The following is a 24368-nucleotide window of genomic DNA, read 5'->3' on the forward strand; positions in this document are numbered from 1 at the left end:
TACACAGTAACAACTTTCGGGGGACACTGTTTAATTATATAGAAAGCCTAAGATGTTCAGAAAATATCAGAATTGTGGAGGGCAGAAATATGGTGTAAGACTAGAGGTGGGGGAAAAATAAGGTTGGTTACTATATTTTTAGCTTTTGTTTTAGAGATAGTTCATGGAGCTTACTATATTATTGAATTTAACTAATTACCTACTTCAATGAAAAATAAGAATACTGTGTCTGAAACAATAATGAGTTTATCATGAACCAAGGATTATGATTATTCCCAGTCCATGCACCAAGAAGGAAAGAAGATAAAGGTGGGGGCGGGGGGGAGAGAGAGAGACAGACACAGAGAGAGACACACAGAGAGAGAAACTTAACAAATCTGAGAGAGAAAGAGAGTGAGGGAGGAAGAGAGAAAGGAAGGAAAAGCAAAGAAAAAAGAAACAAGAAAATGCATATGCTGTTAATTTTTCTTAATATGGAGTTTCTGGACACTCAGAATGGCACTAAGTTTAAAACTGCATATAAGCACACATTATCTCACCACTCTGCTATTTTTGGGTTTTCAGGTATCAACTGCTAGGTGAGATTAATTACCGTGAATGTGATGCAGATGGATGGACCAATGATATTCCTATATGTGAAGGTAGACATAAATTTATTTACAAGTATATTGAAATACCTTAAATATCCAAGATTTTTCACAATGCTTTACATGAAAATATCTTCAAGTCTTTAATTAAATATTTTTATTTTTATTTGTTTCTCATATAATGTAGAGTGGGAAGCTCATCTTTTTATTACTACATTCTTGGTGTTTCAAAAGCCAAATACGAATGCAGCCTGATCTGATCTAATAATTGAACCATTAGACATTAGGGAATCTAAAACTCATTTTTATTTCCTTTTGGATTCTAATGACTAGAAATGCATATAAGCATCATTAGCTAAATAAAGACCAGAATTACACCTTTATTAATGAAGAGGCACTTACCCAATAACCACCCAAACACAGGGATCTATGATAATAACTGAAGTAGAGAACATGATTGAGACATCCCGCCAAGAGAGGTTGTCCTGTGAACTTGCCTTTACTGAAAAGAGGAATAAACTAAGAGCAAGCTCTGTTATTTCTTACTGGTCTATAAAGCAAACAGTGAAAATGAGAAAAATGTAGATTCTGTTTTCATGTTTTTAGCTAATAATCCAACTCTCTAGTCTTATGGAAATAAAATAATCAATCAGAGTAGTATTTCCTAATTCCACAGTGAATAGTAAGTGGAGAGACAGAAGTGTGATAATCATTCAAAAATTCTGTTAACTACAGAAGATAATGCAAGTTTTTTCATCTATGGAAATGAGATGAAGAAGATTAATGTTCTAGAGAGCATCTACATTGAAATCACCTGGGATGCTTGTTAAAAACTAAAATCTTTGGTTACTAAAAATGACCTGTTGAATCAGTATCTTTAAGGTGAAAATGCAGGAAGATAGTCCTAAACATTTTTATTTTAACAAGCACACTGAGTCATTCTATAGTACAATAAAGTTTGACTACAACTTTAGAGAAATTGGAAAATATTAAGTAGAATCAAAAGAAGTACTGAAATTATTTTGGACGCTGATGTTGAAGAGGATGAAAAATCAAGAATGATTTCTCTATGAAAGTTAATGTCATAAAGTTTGCTTTTATATCTTTCAGGAATGTGGTGCTATGTTATTCTGGGGCATAAATGAAAATGTTGTATTTAATTATCCCAAGCTTTATATTTCTTATTTAAAAATACTTGTTTATTCCTACTAAAATACAAGCTAGCATTCAAAGTAGTAATTTTCATTGTCCACTCCTGATAGAAAATATCAGGAATAAACATTCCATTTGCTGGTTTCATGTGAGCATGTATCTCTAGCAAACAAGTATATCAAATGCTTCTAAAAAGAATTTAAGTAATTTCCTCCAATCTTATCCTGAGGAAAAATTTATACATACACATGTTTTTTATAATACATTTTAAAATTCCATTAGAAAACATTATATTTATTTTCTTCAGTTGTGAAGTGTTTACCAGTGACAGCACCAGAGAATGGAGAAGTTATCGGTGGTGCAATGGAATCAGACCGAGAATACCATTTTGGACAAGTAGTACAGTTTGCATGTAAGCCGGGCTACAAGATTGAAGGAGATAAAGAAATACATTGTTCAGATGATGGTGTTTGGAGTAAAGAGAAACCAAATTGTGTGGGTAAGATACACTTACTGTTTGAGTATTTTTAGCCTTTTAAATAAAAATATGTTTAAAACATCATTCATTCTAAAGACTATCAGCAATATTAACAATAGCTAATGTTTGTTTAGCACGTACTATCTGCCTGTAATTGATCTTAGTTCTTTGCATGCATGACTTCATTTTATCTTTCAGACAACTCTATCATTTTATTTCATCATTGAAGAGACAAATGCCAAGAAGTTAAATTATGTGCCCTGGATTATCATGGCATAAAGACTCAAGTTAGGACTTAAACATGGGTTGTCTGATATCAGAATCCATGCTTTAACCAAAATTCCATGGTACTTGCCTCTTAGGCTGAAAGAGAATGTTAAGTATTTCTGCTGCAACTTGTAATATTGACCTCTGGAATAGACATTTGTTTTTAATTTTGAAAGCCAAAGATTTGTTATATATTTCCAGGGATGTATTAGGATGACATTCTGATTTTGATTAGCACTTCTAGGAAGCAGACCTGTTTTATATTTGTTCTACAAGTTTACTATAAATGTTGCTGAATCCACTAAATAAATCTTTGTCTCTTAGAAATTTTTATAGTAAAGTATAAGCCAAGATTTTTAAGTCATAATGCTGCCAACTTGTGCATCATGACCAATTGATGATTTTGGCTTTTATAATAAACATCATGGTTGATTTGTTTAGTAGTACCATAGCTCAAGTTCATTTTACCAATAATTATTAGGCAGAAGTTTCTGGTGTGTTTATGTTCAACATTATCCAAAATTCTAAATTATTTGTACTTTTAAAGTCTAGTCTATCTTATAGTTAGATACTGAGAAAAGTATTTTTCTGCTTAAGAACTCTTTCTAACAACACTAGTTCTTTCTGTTAAAAGCTGATATTTTTATTCAGCTTAGCAAATATTATGTATTTTAGAAGTTCATGATGGAATTTACATCCTTACAACTAGAGTCCTATGGTTAGTGAAACCTTCCTGGAATGACTGATGCTTACAATTAAGTCCTAAAGGAAAAAAATGAGATTTTGTAGATGAAAATGAGAGCAAAAGCATGCTGGAGTGGGTTCATGGAAAGGGAAGTGGAAAGGCAGTGAGGCTTTAAGGAGCATGAAGCACCACTGATTCTTACTCATTGTTCCTAGGTACCTTAGTACAGAATGCAAATAGGGAATGAGTGAGTGATAAATTGAAGGTGGGCCAATGCAGAGTGATGGGGTGCTACATACACCATGCTGAAGAACACACCTTTTATTCAGACTGATTTGGGAATCATTGAAGGATTTCAAGTGAAATAACAATGTGACCGCATGAGAGGTCATTAAGTTATACCTAAAGAAATGGATTAGAAAGTGGGAGAACAGGATTTGGGAAACTACTTATGATTGGTCCAATCCCAGGTAAAAATATTTGACAGAAGTGGGTGTAAAAGATGATTGCCAGTTTTTTTCTACAGAAATCCTGGATAAATGGTGATGACATAAAAATAGGTCAGCTACTTTTCAGAAATGTAATGACAAAGAGTTAAATGAATCTCTTTGACAAAGAGTCCTGTTTGATAATTGCTCTCTTATCAATAACTAGAAAATGTGTTATTTTTGCAGGTCATTCAGTGAAAACATTACAATAAAACTATATCTATGGTCAGTTTCATACATACACTTGATGAATGTTGCTGATCACTATTTATGTCAAGAAGGATAATTTATCCTTAAACTAAATAAAGTTAGAAGCACAATTTTAATCAGAATTTTAATTTTCTTCAGATAAGTAATTGATTAAGTAGTCAAGTTAAAACAGGACTTTTGTTTAGTTGACTGATTTACCTGATGGAAACAAAATTTCTATTTTCATATAATTATGTCTTGGTCACAATCCTTTAATTTGCAATAAACATTTTGGAATTTAATCCTTTCTATTTAGAAATTTCATGCAAACCCCCAGACGTTATAAATGGATCTCCGATATCTAAGAAGAATATTTATAAGGAGAATGAACGATTTCAGTATAAATGTAACATGGGTTATGAGTACACTACAAGAGGAGATTCTGTATGCACTGAATCTGGATGGCATCCATTACCTTCATGTGAAGGTAATGTTATATTTATTTTCTGCATCTTTTGTTATAAATTTATCACTTACTTAATTATTTTAATAAAGCCATTTATTTTAATCAAAAGTAGAGTACTAATTTATATAAACTATTATAAAACATATATCATAGAATTTTTTGTGTTCAAGTTTCATTTTGAGAACACTTTGTATGATACACTCTGAAAATAGACATAAATGGGTCAGAAAAGTTCAGTTATTTACTAAGTCATTGGTCTATCATCGAAAACCATGTCTGGAGCAGAGCCAGGACTATAATAGACTTCTTAATTCTCAGTAATATATAATTCTCAAACAGGTAGATTGCTCCTCTAACGCCCAGAATTTATTTAAATAATATTAATATTTTAAAAAACTTTAAAAGTAGCTTGTATTAATACCAGGCGAGGAAACTCTCAACTGACAATGGAATTAAGTGGAAGGAAATGAATGTTTTTATTAACAACAGGCCCAGTATGACTCAACAGTGATGATGGTGCTGGAAAATTAAAAAATTTAAAAAAAAAAAACCCACTCTCCTAGGTTTCATCATGGAGAGATGTGCAAAGCGTTCATCTCAGCTGTGCTGTTTGCCCACCAAAAAATTCATCTGGAATAGAGTATTCTACTTAACCTACTTCATTTTAAAAGGGAGAGTTTCAAACTGTCATGACCTAGAAAAGAGAATATAGACAGTTGTGGACTTTAAAAAATTATGCCATAAGAAGTATAGTAAGAAGATACAGCTATAGTGTGGCAATAACTGTTTTGAGATCTTTTCAAACATTTACAAAAGGAGTGAGTTTACTTTTGATGAGGACTGCTGCAGTGAGTGAAAAAAGGAACAGTGATACCACATATGGTCTTGAAATCTAAAAGGGAGATACTGTTATACTGTGAGAGAAAGACTTGAACTCTTAACAGCCCTCTGAACTTTAAATCCCATGATTCATAAAAACATGTGTAAATCTTGCTTTAGTGATTCTCTTTTACAAAAAGCATAGTTAATTTTGGTTTAATTTTATACACTAAAAACATTTTTGCGCCCATAAGTGTCTCCTTGGAAAACATATAGTTCTTCATAATTGCATGATCTCTTCTTTGAGTTTCTATTAAGAAAATATTTTAGAAAGAAATTAATGACCATGAGACAATAATAACCCACATCAGATCCGTGTTTGGCTAATGGTGTGTGGGGTCCAACTATTTGTCTTCATGGCATTCACAGTTCCTAAGCAAAGGAAGTGCATGCACAAGTCCTTTGGCATTAACTTCTGCCTGCAGTATATTACTTCAAATCTATAGTTAATTTATCCATCCAATAATCAGAATGCAACTTATAAAATACTTATTTTACATCAGGGCCTTGCTTTGTATTGAAGATAAACATTACAATAAACCACCATTCCAGCTTTCAATGAATTCAAAATAAGACTCTGGGAATTTAGTTTTGTATGAACATGTGACTTTGTTGCATGACTGCCTCCTTGAAGGCATCTGATTATTTCATCTCTTTTGCTTGTTCGCTTTGTTACCTACTTAAAACTCTTCTTTAGCACATATTTGTTTTCACAATGGGAAATCCATCTGTTTTTCCCAAATGTGTTACTGCATTTCTGTGCTTGCTTCTCTTGAACACGGATTGATTTATTCACACACACAGACACACACACACACACACACAGACACACACACACACACAAAAAAAACCCAAGACTCTAAACTTATAAAACATTTAATTTTATAATTTTTTTTCCATTTCTCATTCACAAGTACAAGTAAAAGCTGAATATTCAAGACTATGCATGAGGGTCCTGCTTTCTTTAGGAAGACAGAAACCAAGAGAAGGCACTGGGATTGGGTACTCTTTTTCAGAAGACAGTTCACTAATAATCAATATAAATAAACATGAATTCATCCAAAATTAGATAAGCATATACCCTCTCTTACCACATTTTATTTTATTGAAATATAGTTTACATGAATTAGATATAGAGAAGTCCTTATTAATAAACGAATTCCACTCTTTGTATGCCAACCTTTCTGACCCTGTTTATGTCTTTTGTAGCATAAAAACTACTCTTTATTTTCTTGGTACAAAGCAAAGATTTACTTGCTGATACAAGATGAATTTCAAATCTATCTACATTATTTTCTCTGAAATCAGTTACGTTCAAACTCTCTTTGTTGCTTCTAAATCTATAAGAAGTTTGGAACTAAATAATAAAATAATATTAAAGTAAAATAATCCACTTAAATTTTAAATACTTAAATTTTCTTCAATCTGGTATATACGGCAGAGGACTGATTTGAAGGTGAACTGTCAAAACTTTAGTCTCTGTGTCCAAAGGGACAATCTGTAATGGAAAGTCATTTACAGAAACAATCAATGGTACCAAGACCTGCTAAATGAAAGTTTTCTTCAATCCACATCTATCTCTTCCCTGTACAGATTGGATTTTCTATTGGTTCAAAACATACAGTGCTAACTTTGAATTAGATTTCTAACTTCAAATGACTAATGGTTGTTTCTAATAGTAGGAAAATATGGATAGTCTCAAATATTGTTTTGGATAGAGGTACAGGTTCAGGGAATGTTTTAATAACATCATTTATTCTAAAAAAAGATGGTGAGTGTAAGAAATTAAGGTTTATTGTGGGATTTATGTCTACTACTTGAGCATAATCTCCAGAAGTCCTTCTATTCTTAACTAACAAAATTGTCCCAGTGTTATTTTATTGATTTCTTAAACCCTTACTTTTTGTATCTCGTAGCTTTTGACTTCAAAAATTACTATTAAATTGAGCTATACCATAAGGAAAAATAATTGAAGATATATAAACTGAACTTCAATGGGTATATGAAAATATGATCGAGTAGAATCAAGTGACAGAAAAAACAAAGAAAAAAGGAACACATTTAAGGCTCATTTGAAGTTAGTGTCAGCATCAAACACTGAAGACATATTTTGCTTAAAATAGTAAAATTTTAAAATAGTAAAACTTTAAAACTTGTATATTAAGTCACATGTTTCTAATGTAATTATTGCTAACATAAATATATTATCCTGTTAGCTATAGAAATATATCAAAGCTTATTCTGACAGAGTGGAGTGTAAACTTAGGAGCTGAATGAACACAGTGGAATTATGGTACTGAGAGGAGGAAATATATAGTGAATAATTAAAACTTTATAATATTTTGTGTCTGAGTAAATATGCAAGTGATGAGAAAGCAATGTTGGGGAAATTTTCAGGTTTCTGTCATGAGGGTTCTTTCACAAATTAAGATACTAAGCATAAAAAAGAAAAGCATATTTTGAGAAAAGTATGATGATTTAGTTTGTCACATAATAAATTGCATATACCTTTGAATTTTACACATGGTCTGCCTAGTGTGAAGCTGCAATTGGTATATATGGACTTGAACCTCACTGACATTATTAGCATTATGATGGTAGCTTTTATCTTGGAAGTATCTATCTTTATTCACACAGAGAATGTGAAAGGGCAGACATCAAAATCAAGGACAAATATTCATGTAAAACAAACTGTAAGGGACTCATTCATGCAACACCTATGAATGGGCTTCAAGAAGAAATTCTAAGGTAGTGATAAAAATCAACGTTAAGATCTAGGGCAGAATCACTTAAGAAACAGGAAATAGCAGTGCAAATTATAGGAATGAGCTTGGCATGTGTGAAGGCCAGACAGAATGTCAGAGTGGAGGCTGGGCGTAGTGGCTCACACCTGTAATCCTACCACTTTGGGAGGCCGAAGCAGGTGGATCACTTAGGGTCAGAGGCTCAAGGCTTGCCCGGCCAACATGGTCAAACCCTGTCTCTATTAAACATAAAGAAATTAACTAGGTTTGGTGGCACACGTCTATAGTCCCAGAGTCTCCTACTCCGGAGACTGAGGCAGGAGAGGAGATTGAACCCAGGAGGAGGAGGTTGCAGAACCGAGATCGTGCCACTGCACTGCAGCCTGAGTGACAGAGCGAGACTGTCTCAAAAAAATTAAATAAATAAATAAATAAATAAATAGACTTTCACAGTGGTGGTAGCATAGATAAGTAGAAAAATGGTAGGAGATAAAATATGACAAGTAGGCAGGGCCTAAATGTTAAGTAGAAGTCAGCCAAAAATATAAAATATAGGAAAATAATAAAATATAAAAGAAAAGCATCATTTAGACAAAGACAAGGAGAAGCAGGAAAACAAAAAATATAAGGCAATGAAGAACATCAAAAAGTCTGTGATCAATAGAGTCAAATATTACAGTTTTATCTGTTCAGTTCAATAAATAATTAAGAAGTCCGTAAGACATACCAGTGACTGGATATGTGAAATGCAGTGCTCCTGAATTTGGACATTGGAGTTCATTGATGGCCTTTATCAGAGCAATGGCAACAACATAGAGGTGTCAGAAACGAGGTGGTAATGAGTTGAAGAATAAACGAGAGATGGGAAAGTGGAGGTAGCAATTATAAAATGGTATTTTAAGGATTTTGGTTTTGAAGGGGAGGAAAAGTATGGTACATTTGCTATACTTGAACAAAGGTTGAGAGCAGGGACTTAAAATTGGAGAAGGTTGCATATCAATAAGACCATGACTGATAGGTAAGAAAGAAGGAAGGAGTAAACAATGATTTAAGATATAGGGGAAAATGAAAAAATTAAAGTTAACCTGAATTTGAAAGAAACACCTTGCCATTGAAAACTAAACAAAGGACTTAAATCAGTGTAGATACAGCTAATGTTGAGGAATGCTGGAAGGAAATATAGGGAACTCACTGCTGGTAGTCTCAATTGTTTTCTGTGAATGAAGACTTATTATCTCTTGATGAAGGAGCAATTGTTTTAGGTGGCTGGAGACTATGTATCATTTACTATGGAAAATCAATTAGTAAATAAATTAGGGGTATATAAATGGATTTCCACAATGCTGAATGTTCACCATAGCTTTTTAGTTCAAAATAAAGTTTGACCCCAACATAAGTGGTCATATAACTTTTCTGCAATACTTACAATGTGTAGCATTTTATTTAAAAAGGAATATTGTAAATGGATCCAATATTGAGATATAGCAGAATTAATGGAAAGGAATGAGAAGGTGCTTTATAAATCAGGACAGATTGGGCCAAAGGATTGCAAATGATGGACTGCAGGTAAAATATAACTTGCCCCCTTTGTGTAAACAAAGTTTTATTGAAAGACAGCCATGTTCATTTGTTTTTGTATTGTTTATCACTACTTTTGTGCTATAATGGCAGAGTTGAGCTGCTGCAGCAGAGACCTTTTATCTGGCCCTTTACAGAAAAGATTTTCTGGCTGGGTGGCTCAGGCCTGTAATCCCAGCACTTTGGGCGGCCTAGGTGGGAGGATCACCTGAGGTCAGGAGTTCAAGACCAGCCTGACCAACATGGAGAAACCCTGTCTTTACTAAAAATACAAACTTAGCCAGGCTTGGTGGCACATGCCTATAATCCTACCTACTTGGGAGGCTGAGGAGGAGAATCACTTGAATCCAGGAGGTGGAGATTACGGTGAGTGAGCCTAGATTGTCCCATTGCACTCCAGCCTGGGCAAGAAGAGCAAAACTTCATCTCAAAAAAAAAAAAAAAAAAGAAAGAAAAGATTTTCCAAACCCTGTCCTATTTTATCTTGTTATAGCAAGAAAAATGTATTGCAATATCTCAATATCTTAATATTTAAGATATTGAGACTAAAGTTTATTTTCATTCATGTTCACTTTCGATGTAGATCAGAAGACTCTACTCATTGTATTAATTGTAAGGATCAGTGAGAGAAACATCATCTTTTCATGTCCTTCTTTAATCACGATGTCTGTGGATAAGAGAACATAAAAATTCATAAGATGGCTGTTAAAACTTCCTCTCTAAAGTGAAAGAGATTTCTTCCACTTTTATTACAGTGTCCTACACAGTCATGTGGCCACTTCAAAGAGGAAGGGTTGTGAAGTCCTATCAATTGTCCAGAAGAAAGAAACCCTGAATATTTGTAAACAGTCCTATGAGAACCACAGACACCAAGGAAGCATAAAGCAGAAGTAGTAATTGAAGTTATATATGATGAGATCATTGCCAGTTATGGAAAATTATGAAGTATGGGATGACTTTGGAGAAGAAGGGATTAAGACACCAGGAAGTACAAATACATCACATGAGAATATAGTGAAGGGAAAAATAACTGGTATACGAGAAAGGGTACTATGATTTGTTCATTTTAATGCCATTTTGTGCTGTGTTAAGAACAAGTAACACCTACTTTTTTTTCAAATTTTATTTATTTAATTAAAAATTGCAAATACTATGATGAATGAAATTAAAGGCCTCTGACCACAACATTTACACTGTAGGGTTTGAAAAATAAAGACAATTAGATAATAAATAATACCTCATATAGTGCTGGTTGTATAAGTTGGTACTACATTCTGGAGAAGGGCTTGCCAATGCCTATACAAGCTGAAGATAGAAATATATCTTAATTATATTTGTGGTTAAATAACTACATAATTGCACAAATTTATCTTTTTTTAAAATTGTACTTTAAGTGCTGGGGTACATGTGCAGATCTTGCAGGATTGTCACATAGGTGTACACATGCCATGGTGGTTTGCTGTCTCCATCCCACTGTCACTTACATCAGGCATTTCTCCCCAGTTATCCTCCCCAACCTCCCCACCTCCCGCTGTCCCTCCCCTAAGCCCCCACCCCACAACAGACCCCAGTGTGTGATGCTCCCCTCCCTGTGCCCATGTGTTCTCATCGTTCAACACCCGCCTATGAATGAGAAGATGCGGTGTTTGGTTTTCTATTCTTGTAGCACCTACTCTTGAATATTTATGTAAATGATGAATTTTAATGGATACTTATTTCTGCATTAACCACACATCCTTTTCTTTTCAGAAAAAACATGTAAAAATCCTTATATTCCAAATGGTGTCTACACACCTTTAAGGACTAAACACAGAGCTGGAGATGAAATCACGTATGACTGTATAAATGGTTTTTATCCTGCAACCCGGGGTAAAACGGTAAAATGCACAAGTACTGGCTGGATACCTGCTCCAAGATGTACCTGTAAGTTCCATTCATATCTTGACCCATTTCTTAATTCTGAAATTTCTTTTAAACACATAAAAAATGGGGACTCAATAAAACCAAATATTTATCTTATTGTGTATATAAAGTAAGGCTGTTGGAAGTATTCTTTAGTTTTCCAAGTTGCCAAAACTCAATTTTTTGGCTACTCAAAATTAAATGTGTTTGCTAATGTATGTTTCTCTAATTAATAGAATTCTTCCAATATCTGAATTAAAGCACTAGATAAAAATAGTGTCACCTAACACATACTATATTAGTTGTTTGTTGCATTGTAACAAAATTCTGCAAAAATGTATTTGCTTAAACCAACAAACCTTTATTATCTTACAGTTACTGTGGGTGAGGAATCTGAAAATGGCTTAGATGGGTAGTTGAGAATCAGATTGTGTTCTTGTGTTGCAATCAGGATGATAGCCCAGGCTACAGTGATCAGAAGGCTTGGCTGGGCAGGAGGATCTACTTCTGACATTGCTGACACACACGGTTGTTGTCAGGAAGCCTCAGGTCCTTACCACATAGGCCTTTCCATGAGTTAATGGAATGGCAGCTTTCTCCAGTGCTGCTAGTCTAAGACAGAGTAGAGAAAGCCACAATACCATGTATTAGTCTGTTCTCACACTACTGGAAATAACTACCTGTGACTGGATAACTATGAAGAAAAGAAATTTAATCGACTCACAATTCCACAGCCTGTACAGGAGGCATGGCTGGGAGGCCTAAGGAAACTTACAATCATGGTTGGCTGAAGGGAAAGCAAGCACATCTTACCATGGAAGAGCAGGAGAAAGAGCAAAGGGGGAAGTGCTACAAACTTTTAAACAACCAGGTCTCATGAGAACTCACTCAGTATCATGAAAAGAGCAAGGGGGAGACCCACCCCAATGATCCAATTACATCCCATCAGGTACCTCCCTCACCAGTGGGAATTGCAATTCAACATGAGATTTGTGTGGGGACACAGAGCCAAACCATATCAATCTTCTGCTGATACACTGTTAACTTCAGCCCTATCTATTCCTCAGAAGTGAGACACTAAGTTCAGCAAACAACCAAGGGGAGAGAAATTAGGCACCACTAATTGGAGGGAGGCATGTTGAAGGACTCCAAGTCTTAGTCATTTCTTAGTGTTAAAGGTAATTTCCTAAAACCATCATATGTAGCAAAATACCCCTCAAGTCAACAGAGCATTTTATTTCTGGGATGCTCCTTTGCCCGTTTTTAAAGTTTTTTCTATGTCTACAATCAAATTTCTTTTCTTTCTATCTAAGAGTACATAGTCAAGATGTAACACACTTAAACTATATAGCCCATGAAAGAAAAATATAATGATACAGATGATTGGTCAATGACTTCAATTTTAATTCCTAGCATAATTCCAGTCCCTAAGAGAGAAAGCTGTTACCAGTATAAAACAGATTTCAATGTGCATAAGAATTATAAGGAAATATTTAATGATTTTGTGGTTCTCTTATGGCAATGTAGTTCAGCCCCAATGTATCTGGACCATCTGAGACCCAATTATATCTGGATTTCAATTATTAATATTTAACAATGAACCATCTGGAGTTCTCATAGACAAGATAGAGAAGTTGACCAGTTATATAGTTTATCAGTTTGTAATTTCATTTAATAACCTTGTCTAATTATCAGATGCAGGACTTTAGGCTCAGGCCTGCTTCATTACTCACTTACTTCATTGAAAAGTTTACTGACTTAGAGGAAACACAGTACAAAGTCACAATTGGATGATACAGAGGATGATAGTAATAAATCTGCATTAAGGCAGATTCAGCATTCAAAGAGAGTCTTATGTGCTAAGCTGAATCTAGTAAGATGAAATTTAACAATGTTGATGCTAAGATTCTAGGCTTGGGTCAAATAAATTACCATATGGATATATTAGCAGCAGTTATAAAAATTAATGAGTATTTTAATAAATGTTAAGGTCCATTTGAGCCACTATGATGGAAACACCATAAACGCCGTGAGACCAAAAACCACATTTGTAGAAGTGTAAGAAGTAGAATGAGCTGTCTGAAGTCCTTCTGTTCTCAGTGCTGATGAGACCCTCTGTGGGTTCTGATATTTGCTTCAAGGAACCACTTTGTAGAAAGGGTACAAACAGATGTAAATGTGCCAAAATTAGAAAATAGCTAAGTAGCTCAAGCCTGTGGCAATGATGTATGTTTATAATTATGCCTCCTTTTTATTCCTTTTGGAAAGAAATCTCAGTGAACAATTTCTTTATGACATTCTGTAAAACACTGTAATAAGATGGAAACTCATACTTGTTTTGAAATCAACCACAAGCTTTCAAATCTCTGCTCTGCCATTTAATGTGAAATTCAGTTGAGTTCTTTAAGACACGATTTCTGCAAATCCAAGACCCAAGCTTTCCCAATGCAGAATTATTGTTGAATAAAAATGTCTTGACAGATCATGACAAAATTTGTAAAATCCAGTGGTAAATAGAAAATATTCAAAGTCTTTAAAAAGTGGTGGGGAAAAATGTAGAATGTTCCTTAAAAGAAACAAGACCAAGTTAACATTTTAATGCAGTATGAAACATTTCAATGAAACAATGAAAGTAAACTGGAAGCTTGAAATAGGGAAAAATCTATCAATTATAAAATATATGGATTCTAGGTCAAGAAACTATACTAAAGAAGTATCATTCACTAGTCTTTGTTAGAGAAAGATATTTATGATATACAGTGATTCGGCTTATAATCCATATAATAAATGTTTGTAGAAATGACATGAAAATTTCTCTAATCAAATACCAAAGAAAATAAATAAATCACTGAATTTAAGAAAGATGGAGATGAAAAAGAATACTTATTTGTGTGTGTATGTATGTATTGAATTTTTTTTAACGTGTTGCATAAGGTTGCATATGATTGAAATAAAATTATATTTCATAGAAAAAAACCACTGTTATTGAAAGTACTAGATTATATATAATCTCACAAAAAGAGAAAATTTTCTGAAAAACATATAAACCTGTTAATATAATAAACAAGATAGCACTCAAATGTATTTGTCAAAATTAACATATAAAAACTTGGTAAAATGTAGTTATATTATATCTGACTTAAAATATTTTATGACATTAAAATTGTTTTGCTCTCCAGTTGAAATTAGGAATAAACCAAAAAGTTTATTATAATCTTAACTATTTGGATATTAAGAAATATTCCTAGTCTATTTCTCTGGTTAGATAAAGACTGGAAAATTTGGCTTAGTGAATTGTTTGTGGCATGAATTAACTATGTTATTTTTCTATGTGGTATTATCAAAGAAAAATTTTTGTGTTCCTCTATATTTTTACATTGTCTTTAGTTAAATAGGAAAGAGCCTAATGAATCTATCTATCTATCTATCTATCTGTCTATCTTTTTATTTTTAGAGATGGAGTCTCACTCTGTCACTCTGGCTGGAGTGCAGTGGCACAATCTTGATTCACTGCAACCCCTGCCTCATGGATTCAAGTGATTCTCTTGCCTCTGCTTCCTAAAGAGCTGGAAATTACAGGGACGCACCACCAGGCCTGGATAATTTTTTTACATTTTTAGTAGAGACAGGGTTTCACCAGGTTGGCCAGGCTGGTCTCAAACTCCTGACCTCAAGTGATCTTCCTGCCTTAGCCTCCCAAAGTGCTAGAATTACAGGCATGAACCACCGTGTCCAGCCCATGAATTAAATCTAAAACAACTAAACACCTTAAATCCCTCAAAATGCTACCTACTTACATTGAGTGGTCCTGAGAAGAAAATTCAGGGCTTTGTTTACTGATAAGAATAGAAAAGAAAAAAATACATTAGCTAAGTGGTAATATTGTCATATTTCTCAACGAAAAAACTCATTTAAGTAGCCAAGGATAGGGTATGTGTACTCAAGGGGAATACATTAAACAGGTCTGTATATTTTTCTTTCTGGAGAGACTTTATACAAATTTACGCATCATGTGATCCACAAGACATAATTGCATCTTCATTAACAAAGACCTTCTTGTCACATTACTTGTCATCTGAATTCTATCATTTGTTTTGACCTAGAAACCCTAATGGAATGTGTAATTATGCTAAGAAAAGAATATAATTCAGTGATAAAAAATTATCTCTAATATGATGGTTTATTACAGTAAAAATTATTTATACTTTTTTTTTTATTGCAAGTGAAACCTTGTGATTATCCACATATTAAACATGGACGTCTATATTATGAGAGTATCCGTAGAGCATACTTTCCTGTAGCTGTAGGAAAATATTACTCCTATTACTGTGATTCAGATTTTGTGACTCATTCAGGAAGTTCCTGGGATTACATTCAATGCACACAAGATGGGTGGTCTCCAGCAATCCCATGCCTCAGTAAGTAAACCTCTTTACAGCAATATGTGCATAAAACATCCAAAGAGTGGAGAGAAGAGAGCACATAAGTGATTACAACTTGTCTTATGTAACTGAAATAGGGCCAAGAAAAGAGTTGCTCAAGAAAATGACCAAAATAGATCTTTTCTATTATGTGGAGTTCCTCTTGAAAATCACATGGGAAGTAGAGACTTTATGATAATATCTATATAATTTATACATATTTTAATTACAACACTTAAATAATATTTAATATTGATATTTCTTTTTGTATAAACCTTTGTAACATTAGTTCATCTTTAGTTCATCTTAAGTCATACATTATTTTTTGATGTTTATGCAGTCTTAAATATTGTAAAAATAATTTTAATATACTATTTTGAGCAAATTTATGTTTCTTATTTATTTATTTATCATTGTTTTCATCTTTAGGACAATGTCATTTTCCTTATTTGCAAAATGGATATTATACACATAGTGGAAGAACTTTTTTACAGGGTAACTCTGTAGAAGTTCCCTGCCATTCAGGCTACGGTCTTCTAAATGAGCAGACCACAGTTACATGTACAGAGAATGGCTGGTCTCTTACTCCCAGATGCATCCCTGTCAGTAAGTACACTGCTCTGAGATCCCAGCATGTTCATGTCTTTCTAAGTAATGTAGATGGCATTCTAAGACTCTTTTACATTAACTGTGGAAAAATGCTTATGCCAACTTGTTTTGCCAACAGATCTATTTAGTTTTTTTTTTAATTGTGTATAAATGAATACAGAAATTTCTTGATAAATACAGAGCAAAATAAATGCTTTTATTAATAGGCATTAGTCAAGAATACAGTTAACATGTTTGAACTCGATATTTGTTGGTTAAATTAAGTCACATTAGAGCAGCATCACTGTATGGGGTAAATACCCGAGGTTCATCTCACACCAAGAAGATTAAGGACACAGACATACACAAGGAGTGAGTTCAGGAGTGCAGGTTTAATAGGCAAAAGAAAGAGGAAAGAGAACAACTCTCTCTCTTGTGAAAAAGTGGCACTCAAAGGTGAATTCCTGCCCCTGGTGGAGTGCTCTGGATTTTATAAACAGGCTTGAGGAGGCAGTGTCTGATTTACATAGGGCTCAAAGATTGGATATGTAAATATGACATTTACATAATGAGCCAGAAGCTGGCAGCCCCACCCTCATCTTATTATGCAAACGCCATGTTGCCTGCTCCTTACTGTACACGTGGCTGGCAAAGAGAAGGGAAGATGGAGCTGCCATTTGAACATGCCTAGTCCCAGGTCACCTTTTCCTGTTGGCACAACTGCTGGCATTCACTCTTGCAAGCCTGCAGCTTGCTAGTCTATGTTTGCAGCTCGATTTTACAGGTTCCTCTTTGACAGAAAAGAAAATGATTTGCGGGCTGATTTTTATTTAAAGGAAAACCTTACCAAGGACACCTGTACTCTCAATACCTGCCTAAATAATTTCTTCTTAACTCCTCTATCAACATTAATATGTACATTGGAATCAATCATTTGACTCAAAATAATTATACAATTGTAGTTTAAAACAGAAAGTAAATACGATGATAGCCAATAACGTCATTCAGATATTCAAGCAGTGTGATGATATTGTTACAGTAAAGCTATTTGACTTTCTCCAGTATATGTAAGTACAAATGGGTTTTCTGGGACATTGTGCACATTCTACTCTAGAAGGTTTCCTATAGTATTTATTCCAATATGCATTTATGTCAACAGTTCCTTCTTGTTTTATGTGTTGTTAATGAGTGATGATGTCACATTTTAATATTTACAAATTGAGTGTCTATAAAATTTTATAGCATTGTAGTGTAAACACTTTGTAGTGTAATATAAAATTTCTTTTATTACTAATTGGATTTAGAATATATATTCACAGTTTAATTGGTATTTAACGATTCTAATCTTTGGAAATGCAGTGTGATTATTTTTTAATTTACCATTTTGGGAGTTTTGGTATGTATTAGTTGAACTCATTTAATTCTGAATATAAAATCTCTTTTAATTATATTTAATGAAAATGCATTCTTTTTTGTGACTAGTGTTTTTCTTTTCTGTTTTATGCATTATGAACATAAGTTGCTCATTTTACTATGTAATTGTAAATCTTTTTTTCATGATGAATGTTTTTTGTTTCTATTTAAAGAAATACTTCTTCAAAAACACAGAGCCATTATACTATTCTTTATTCTAAAAAGTTATATATTATCTTTACTTTTTATATATTTTTTTTGGGGGGGAGGAAGGCAGGAAGGAAGGGAATAAGGACGGTAGGGAGGAAGGAAGGGATGAAGGAAGGAAGGAAGGGAGGAAGCGGGGAGGGAGGGAGGGAGGGAGGGAGGGAGGGAGGGAAGGGAAGAAAAGAAATCAAGCAATGAAAGAGACATTGCCGACCTGGATCTAGAGGTTTACAAGTTTATTTCTTTTTTTTGAGAGAAGGAAAGAAAAAAAAAATAAGTAAAGGAGAGGAAGAAAGAGGAAGAGAAAGAGGGAGAGTAAATGGAAATATTGCTTTATTTTGAAAAAAATTGGGTATTAATAATGGCCAATCAATGTTTCATTTAAACTTATGGGTAGGTGTGATGTGGTATTGACAAGAATGTATATTTTTTGTATTTGAAGTGGAGAGCTCTATAAATATTTATTAAGTTTACTTGTTCTGGATATGAGTTCGAGTCCTTGATATCCTTATTAATTTTCTGTCTCATTGAATCTAAGTCTCCTATCTGGGTGTTATGATCATTAGCTCTTGTTATTGCATTGATCCTTTTACCACTATATCTTTGTTGCTTTAAAATCTATTTTCTCCGATACGAGAATTGCAACTCCTGCTTTTTATTTATTTATTATTTATTTTTGCTCTCCATTTGGTTGGTTAATCTTTCTCCATACCTTTGTTTTGAGTCTTTGTGTATCCTTGCATGTGAAACAGGTCTGGATGTAACATGCCGTTGGGTTTTGGCTGTGTCTTTTGATTGGGAATTCAGTCAATTTAAATTTAGGGGTGCTGCCATTTGATGTTGACTGGCTGTTTTATCCATTCGTTGGTGTAAATTCTTCTTTATGTTGGTGCTCTTTACTTTTTGGTGTATTTTTAGAAAGGCTAATACTGGTTGTTTCTTTCTGTGTGTAATGCTTCTTTCAGAAGCTCTTGTAAAGCAGGCCTGGTGGTAATAAAATCTCTGAGTTCTTGCTTGTTCATAAAAGATTTTATTTTTCCTTCAGTTGTGAAGCTTAGTTTGGCTGGATATGAAATTCTGGGCTGAAGGTTCTGTTCTTTGAGGATGTTGAATATTGGCCCCCACTCTCTTCTGGCCTGTAGAGTTTCTGCCGAGAGATCTGCTGTAAGTCTGATAGGCTTGCCTTTGTGGGTAATCTGACCTTTCTCTCTGGCTGCCCTTAGTATTTTCTCCTTCATTTCAACCCTGGTGAATCTAACGATTATGTGCCTTGGGGTTGCTCTTCTTGAGGAATATCTTTGTGGTGTTCTCTGTATTACCTGGGGTTGAATGTTGACCTGCTTTGCTAGTTTAGGAAAATTTTCCTGAATAATATCCTGAAGAGTATTTTCCAGCTTGGATTCATTCTCTCCGTCACATTCAGGTAAACCTATCAAACGTAAATTTGGTCTTTTCACATAGTCCCACATTTCTTGGAGACTTTGCTCATTCCTTTTTATCCTTTTTTCTCTAATGTTTTCTTCACGTTTTATTTCATTAAGTTGGACTTTGACCTCTGATATCCCTTCTTCTGCTTGAACAATTCGAGTGTTTAAACCTGTGCATACTTCTCGGAGTTCCTGTATTGTATTATTCAGTTCCATTAATTCACTCATACTCCTCTCTAAGTTGTCTATTCTCAATAGGATTTCATCAAACCTTTTTTCAAAGTTCCTAGTTTCTTTACGTTGGGCTACAACATGTTCTTTTAACTCACCGAAGTTTCTTATTATCCATTCCTTGAAGAGTGATTCTGTCATCATGAGGCGCTCGTTCTCCATCAAGCCTTGTTCCATTGTTGATGTGGAACTGTGATCATCTTTAGAGGGAGAGGCGTTCTGACTTTGAGTATTCTCAGCTTTTTTACGCTGGTTTCTTCCCGTCATTGTAAATTTATCCTCCTGTCGTCTTTGAAGTTACCAACTTTCAGATTAGGTCTCTTGAGTGGACATCCAGGTTGTTAGTTCCCAGGGCCAGAGCAGCCGTGTTAAAACTGATGGTGCTTTTCTGCCCACGATTCTCCTGTGGGGCTTCCTTCTTGTTTCCGTAGTAAGCGACTCTGCCTTCCTGGGGCTCCAAACCTCGGTCAGAAGGGGATCCTGTCCCGTTTACTCTGCGCCGAGCTGCCGCAACGAGGTGCCGGCGGAACCGCTTCCCCGACCACGAGAGTCGCGGTGGCGACTCGTGTGTTTCCACCACTGGGGGATCTTCTGCTTCGTGAGTGACCAGATTTTGTCTGAAAGTGTGGCGTCCTCTAGTTCTCTGCGCCTTCCCTGAGAGCTGCAATCCCGGGATGTTAGCGATCGGCCATCTTGGATCGTTCTCCTACTTTTTATATTTTTAAATTATTTTGTGTTGATTGTATTCATGATAATAGCTATATTTCACTTTTTAAAAATATATATTTCACTTTTAATAAAACATGGGAGGCCTGGCTCGGTGGCTCAAGCCTGTAATACCAGCACTTTGGGAGGCCGACGCGGGTGGATCACTAGGTTAAGAGATCAAGACCATCCTGGTCAACGTGTTGAAACCCCGTCTCTACTCAAAATACAAAAAATTAGCTGGGCGTGGTGGCGCGTGCCTGTAATCCCAGCTACTCGGGAGGCTGAGGCAGGAGAATTGCCTGAACCCAGGAGGCGGAGGTTGCGGTGAGCCGAGGTCACACCATTGCACTCCAGCCTGGGTAACAAGAGCGAAACTTCGTCTCAAAAAAAAAAAAAAAAAAAAAAAAAACCATGGGAAACTCAACAATAGTATTTTTCTCATATATTATGTGTTATATTGTATAGTTTGTACATTGTGTGTGTACACACACACACACACACACGACTATTATTCTGAATATTCTATTCGCACTATTTTTTTTTTTTAAAGAGAATTTTTTTTTTTTTTTTTTTTTTTTTTTTAGACGGAGTTTGGCTCTTGTTACCCAGGCTGGAGTGCAATGGTGCGATCTCGGCTCACCGCAACCTCCGCCTCCTGGGTTCAGGCAATTCTCCTGCCTCAGCCTCCCGAGTAGCTGGGATTACAGGCACGCGCCACCACGCCCAGCTAATTTTTTGTATTTTTAGTAGAGACGCGGTTTCACCATGTTGACCATGATGGTCTCGATCTCTTGACCTCATGATCCACCCGCCTCGGCCTCCCAAAGTGCTGGGATTACAGGCCTGAGCCACCGCGCCAGGCCCCTACTTTTTTATTTGTATCTACTGTTTGTTTTCTATTCGATTTCTGCTCATATTTGTGTTTCAAAATTTTGCTTGCTTACTTTGTTATAATTTCTTATAAATAATTTACTTTCAGTTTTTATGATTTTCTTTTATAGCTATGTAATGATACGTTTTCCTGTAAGCATTATTTGAGTGTCATCTCACCAAATTTTATTTAATGTTTTTATTATCATTCAATTCAAAATATTTAATGTTTTCTCTTTTGATTTTCTTCTTATCCATGAGTTATTCTGAATGAAGCTGAGTTCTGGGAAGCAACCTAGTAACTGACAGTAATTTCTATCATCAGTTTACAGAGACAGTATCTTCTGTTCTTTAAAGTTAAGTTCTACATAATTTGAGGTATCATCATTTTGTCCGTTCAAGATAAATGCATTGTTTCTGTTCCTCATCTTCTTTGAACTCCAGGTGTTCGTTTACTTTGAAGCACCCAATAAGAATGACATTTCAAATTCTTGGAGCCAAAGGCTATTACAGTTATTTTGGCAGATTTTCTAAGATTATCACAGAATCTCAGATACTCCCACTGGCTAAATTAATTCTGGAATTCCCTAAAAAATCTAAAATAGGCAAGATTAAAAAGTGCGAAGAAGTAACATATTGTCTATCGCATTCTGACGTGCTGTAGAATTCCAAATTCATGAGACAAACAGATTTCCAATAATTTCTTAGAAGGAATAGTAAGTGTCTTAAATAGTGCCTTGTTGAAAAAATGTTGAAGAATCTTGCTGTAATATCTTTGGCAACACAGAATTTATTTTCCTTGACTTAAATATTTGAATGCTTATGATTCTGCAGGTTTTCATTTATAAATGATTCATTTTTTCTCATATTACTTAAATTCTTATGAAATATAATTAAACATATCATTGTCTTTTTCTTTTTTTCTTCCCTTTTAGAAACATGCTCCAGATCAGATGTAGATATTGAGAATGGGTTTATTTCTGAATCTCAGTATACATTTGCCTTAAATAAACAAGCAAAATATCAATGCAAACCAGGATTTATAACAGCAGATGGTGAAACATCAGGATCAATTACATGTCTGAAAAGTGGATGGTCAGCTCAACCCACATGCATTAGTAAGTAATTTATTACATTTGTATTGATGATACAGATGTTACACAAAAGTTTACTAACTTTAGTCTTTTTGTAGGGGCTGACATAATTTCATTTGAAAAGATTTAAAAAAACTTTGAAGAACAAAACGGACATCATTTTCTTTTTCTTTTTTACTTAGTTGCTCAAATATTAGTTTTTCTTTCCATTTAGGTTTTTCCCACTCTAAAACATTCTGTGTCATAGAAACGAGTTAGGGAGTTTTATGTGTATTCTGGTTTAAACTTATTTCTTTTTAGCTTATATCTTTATGACTATTGAATATACCTGTTTTATGTGATTAGCCTTTAATATCAAAGTCTTTGCCCTTAGATATAAAAGTAAAGTTTTTAGTGAAGATATGGATCCATAGTGCATAATATCAAAATAATTTAAACTCTATAATTTATAGTTTGACACTGTAGACTGTGTCCAATTCTGAATATCCTCACCCTTAGAATTTTTTTGCAAATATATGGTTAGTAGAGAGACAAAATATTTCTAGATGGTACCAATTTCTGCTCTACTGAATGATTTTCTTGCCACACTATCTAGATATTTATGAAGATTTTATAGGAACAATAGGCTGTTTTTCTTATTTTTTGCAAAGTCACTCACGTGTGTGTGTGTGTGTGTGTGTGTGTTTCCCTATTTCCCTACCACACTATCTAGATATTTATGAAAATTGTGTAGAAACAATTGGCTCAGTTTGTCTTATTTCTTGCAAAGCCATACAGTTATTTTTTTTATTTTTATTTTTTCTGTTTTCCAGGCTGGAATGCAGTGGCGTATTCTTGGCTCACTGCAGCCTCTGCCTTTTGGGTTCAAGCGATTCTCCTACCTCAGCCTCCTGAGTAGCTGGGATTACAGGCACCTCACACGATGCCTGCGTAATTTTTGTATTTTTAGTAGAGATGGGTTTTCACTGTGTTAGCCAGGATGTCTAGAACTCCTGACGTTAAGTGATCTGCCCACCTCTCAGTAATATTTTGAAGTAATGTTTAATATACTCATGTTAAGGGAAGTTAATATTTAGTATATTCATGTATACTGTTTTCATTTTTTTTAAATCTATGTTTAATATGAGGTCTAGTTTACAAAAAAGTTACTCCTCCTAAAACTCATTTTATACTAAGTTTTTATTAACTATTCTTTTAAGATTTTCTTATTATGAAAGAGAAAATGTCTTTTATATCTAAGGAATTCATTTTTTAATCATTTTTTTTACATATGCCTCAACTTTGAATTGGTCTGGCATCTTTATTTACAAAATGCTGTTATGATTTTCTTTCAAAAAGTAATATACACCTGTAATGCCCTGTTTTATTACTAGCATTGTCATAAATGCCTTGATATAAGTGAATTAAGAAAAATGTTCTTAAAATAGATTTTGGGGCTTAAACAATGAAAAAAAAGCTGTGTAGAAACATATACTTTTATTTTTGGCAACTATTTTAGGACAATAATTTCTCACCAGTCTTAGATTATTTTTGTACAGTATTTATCAGTACATCTAATCAATATAGCTTTTTCTTCTTAGAATGGGAAATACACAGATTGTTTATTAGATTACATTAGAAATGATATTCTCAATTGTTTATGTACTAGAATCTTGTGATATGCCAGCATTTAACAATGCCAGAGCCAAAAACAGCATCACGTGGTTTAAGCTGAATGACATATTGGACTATGAATGCGATGATGGTTATGAAAGCACAAGTGGAAGCACCACTGGTTCCATAGTGTGTGGTTACAATGGTTGGTCTGATTCACCCACATGTTACGGTAAGTATTGTTTTTTGAGAAATTCTTTTTTCAAACTGAAAATAAATCTGTGTTCCAATTTCATATAGAGAAATTGTTAAGGAATGTTGATTAAAATCATGGTATCTCTTGATTTAACATAAACTGAGAAAAGAAGGGTGTTTTGAAAATATCTTTAAAATAGTGCATC

The 24368-nt window shown here is 34.3% G+C and overlaps 1 protein-coding gene across 2 annotated transcripts in view; it reads left to right on the top strand.

The window, feature by feature from the left end:
- CFH (complement factor H) overlaps nucleotides 1-24368 on the top strand; it is an 81230-nt gene that overhangs the window by 18474 nt on the left and 38388 nt on the right. For both annotated transcript variants that reach the window (XM_008985135.5, XM_008985138.5), the window contains exons 4-11: nucleotides 565-641; nucleotides 2047-2238; nucleotides 4163-4333; nucleotides 11263-11436; nucleotides 15639-15833; nucleotides 16266-16442; nucleotides 22216-22398; nucleotides 24023-24199. In XM_008985135.5, coding sequence (XP_008983383.4) covers nucleotides 565-641; nucleotides 2047-2238; nucleotides 4163-4333; nucleotides 11263-11436; nucleotides 15639-15833; nucleotides 16266-16442; nucleotides 22216-22398; nucleotides 24023-24199 — 1346 coding nt within the window. The remainder of the gene's footprint in view (nucleotides 1-564; nucleotides 642-2046; nucleotides 2239-4162; nucleotides 4334-11262; nucleotides 11437-15638; nucleotides 15834-16265; nucleotides 16443-22215; nucleotides 22399-24022; nucleotides 24200-24368) is intronic.

The sequence above is a fragment of the Callithrix jacchus genome, chromosome 18, assembly GCF_049354715.1.
Source record: "Callithrix jacchus isolate 240 chromosome 18, calJac240_pri, whole genome shotgun sequence".
NCBI classification, from domain to species: Eukaryota; Metazoa; Chordata; class Mammalia; order Primates; family Cebidae; genus Callithrix; species Callithrix jacchus.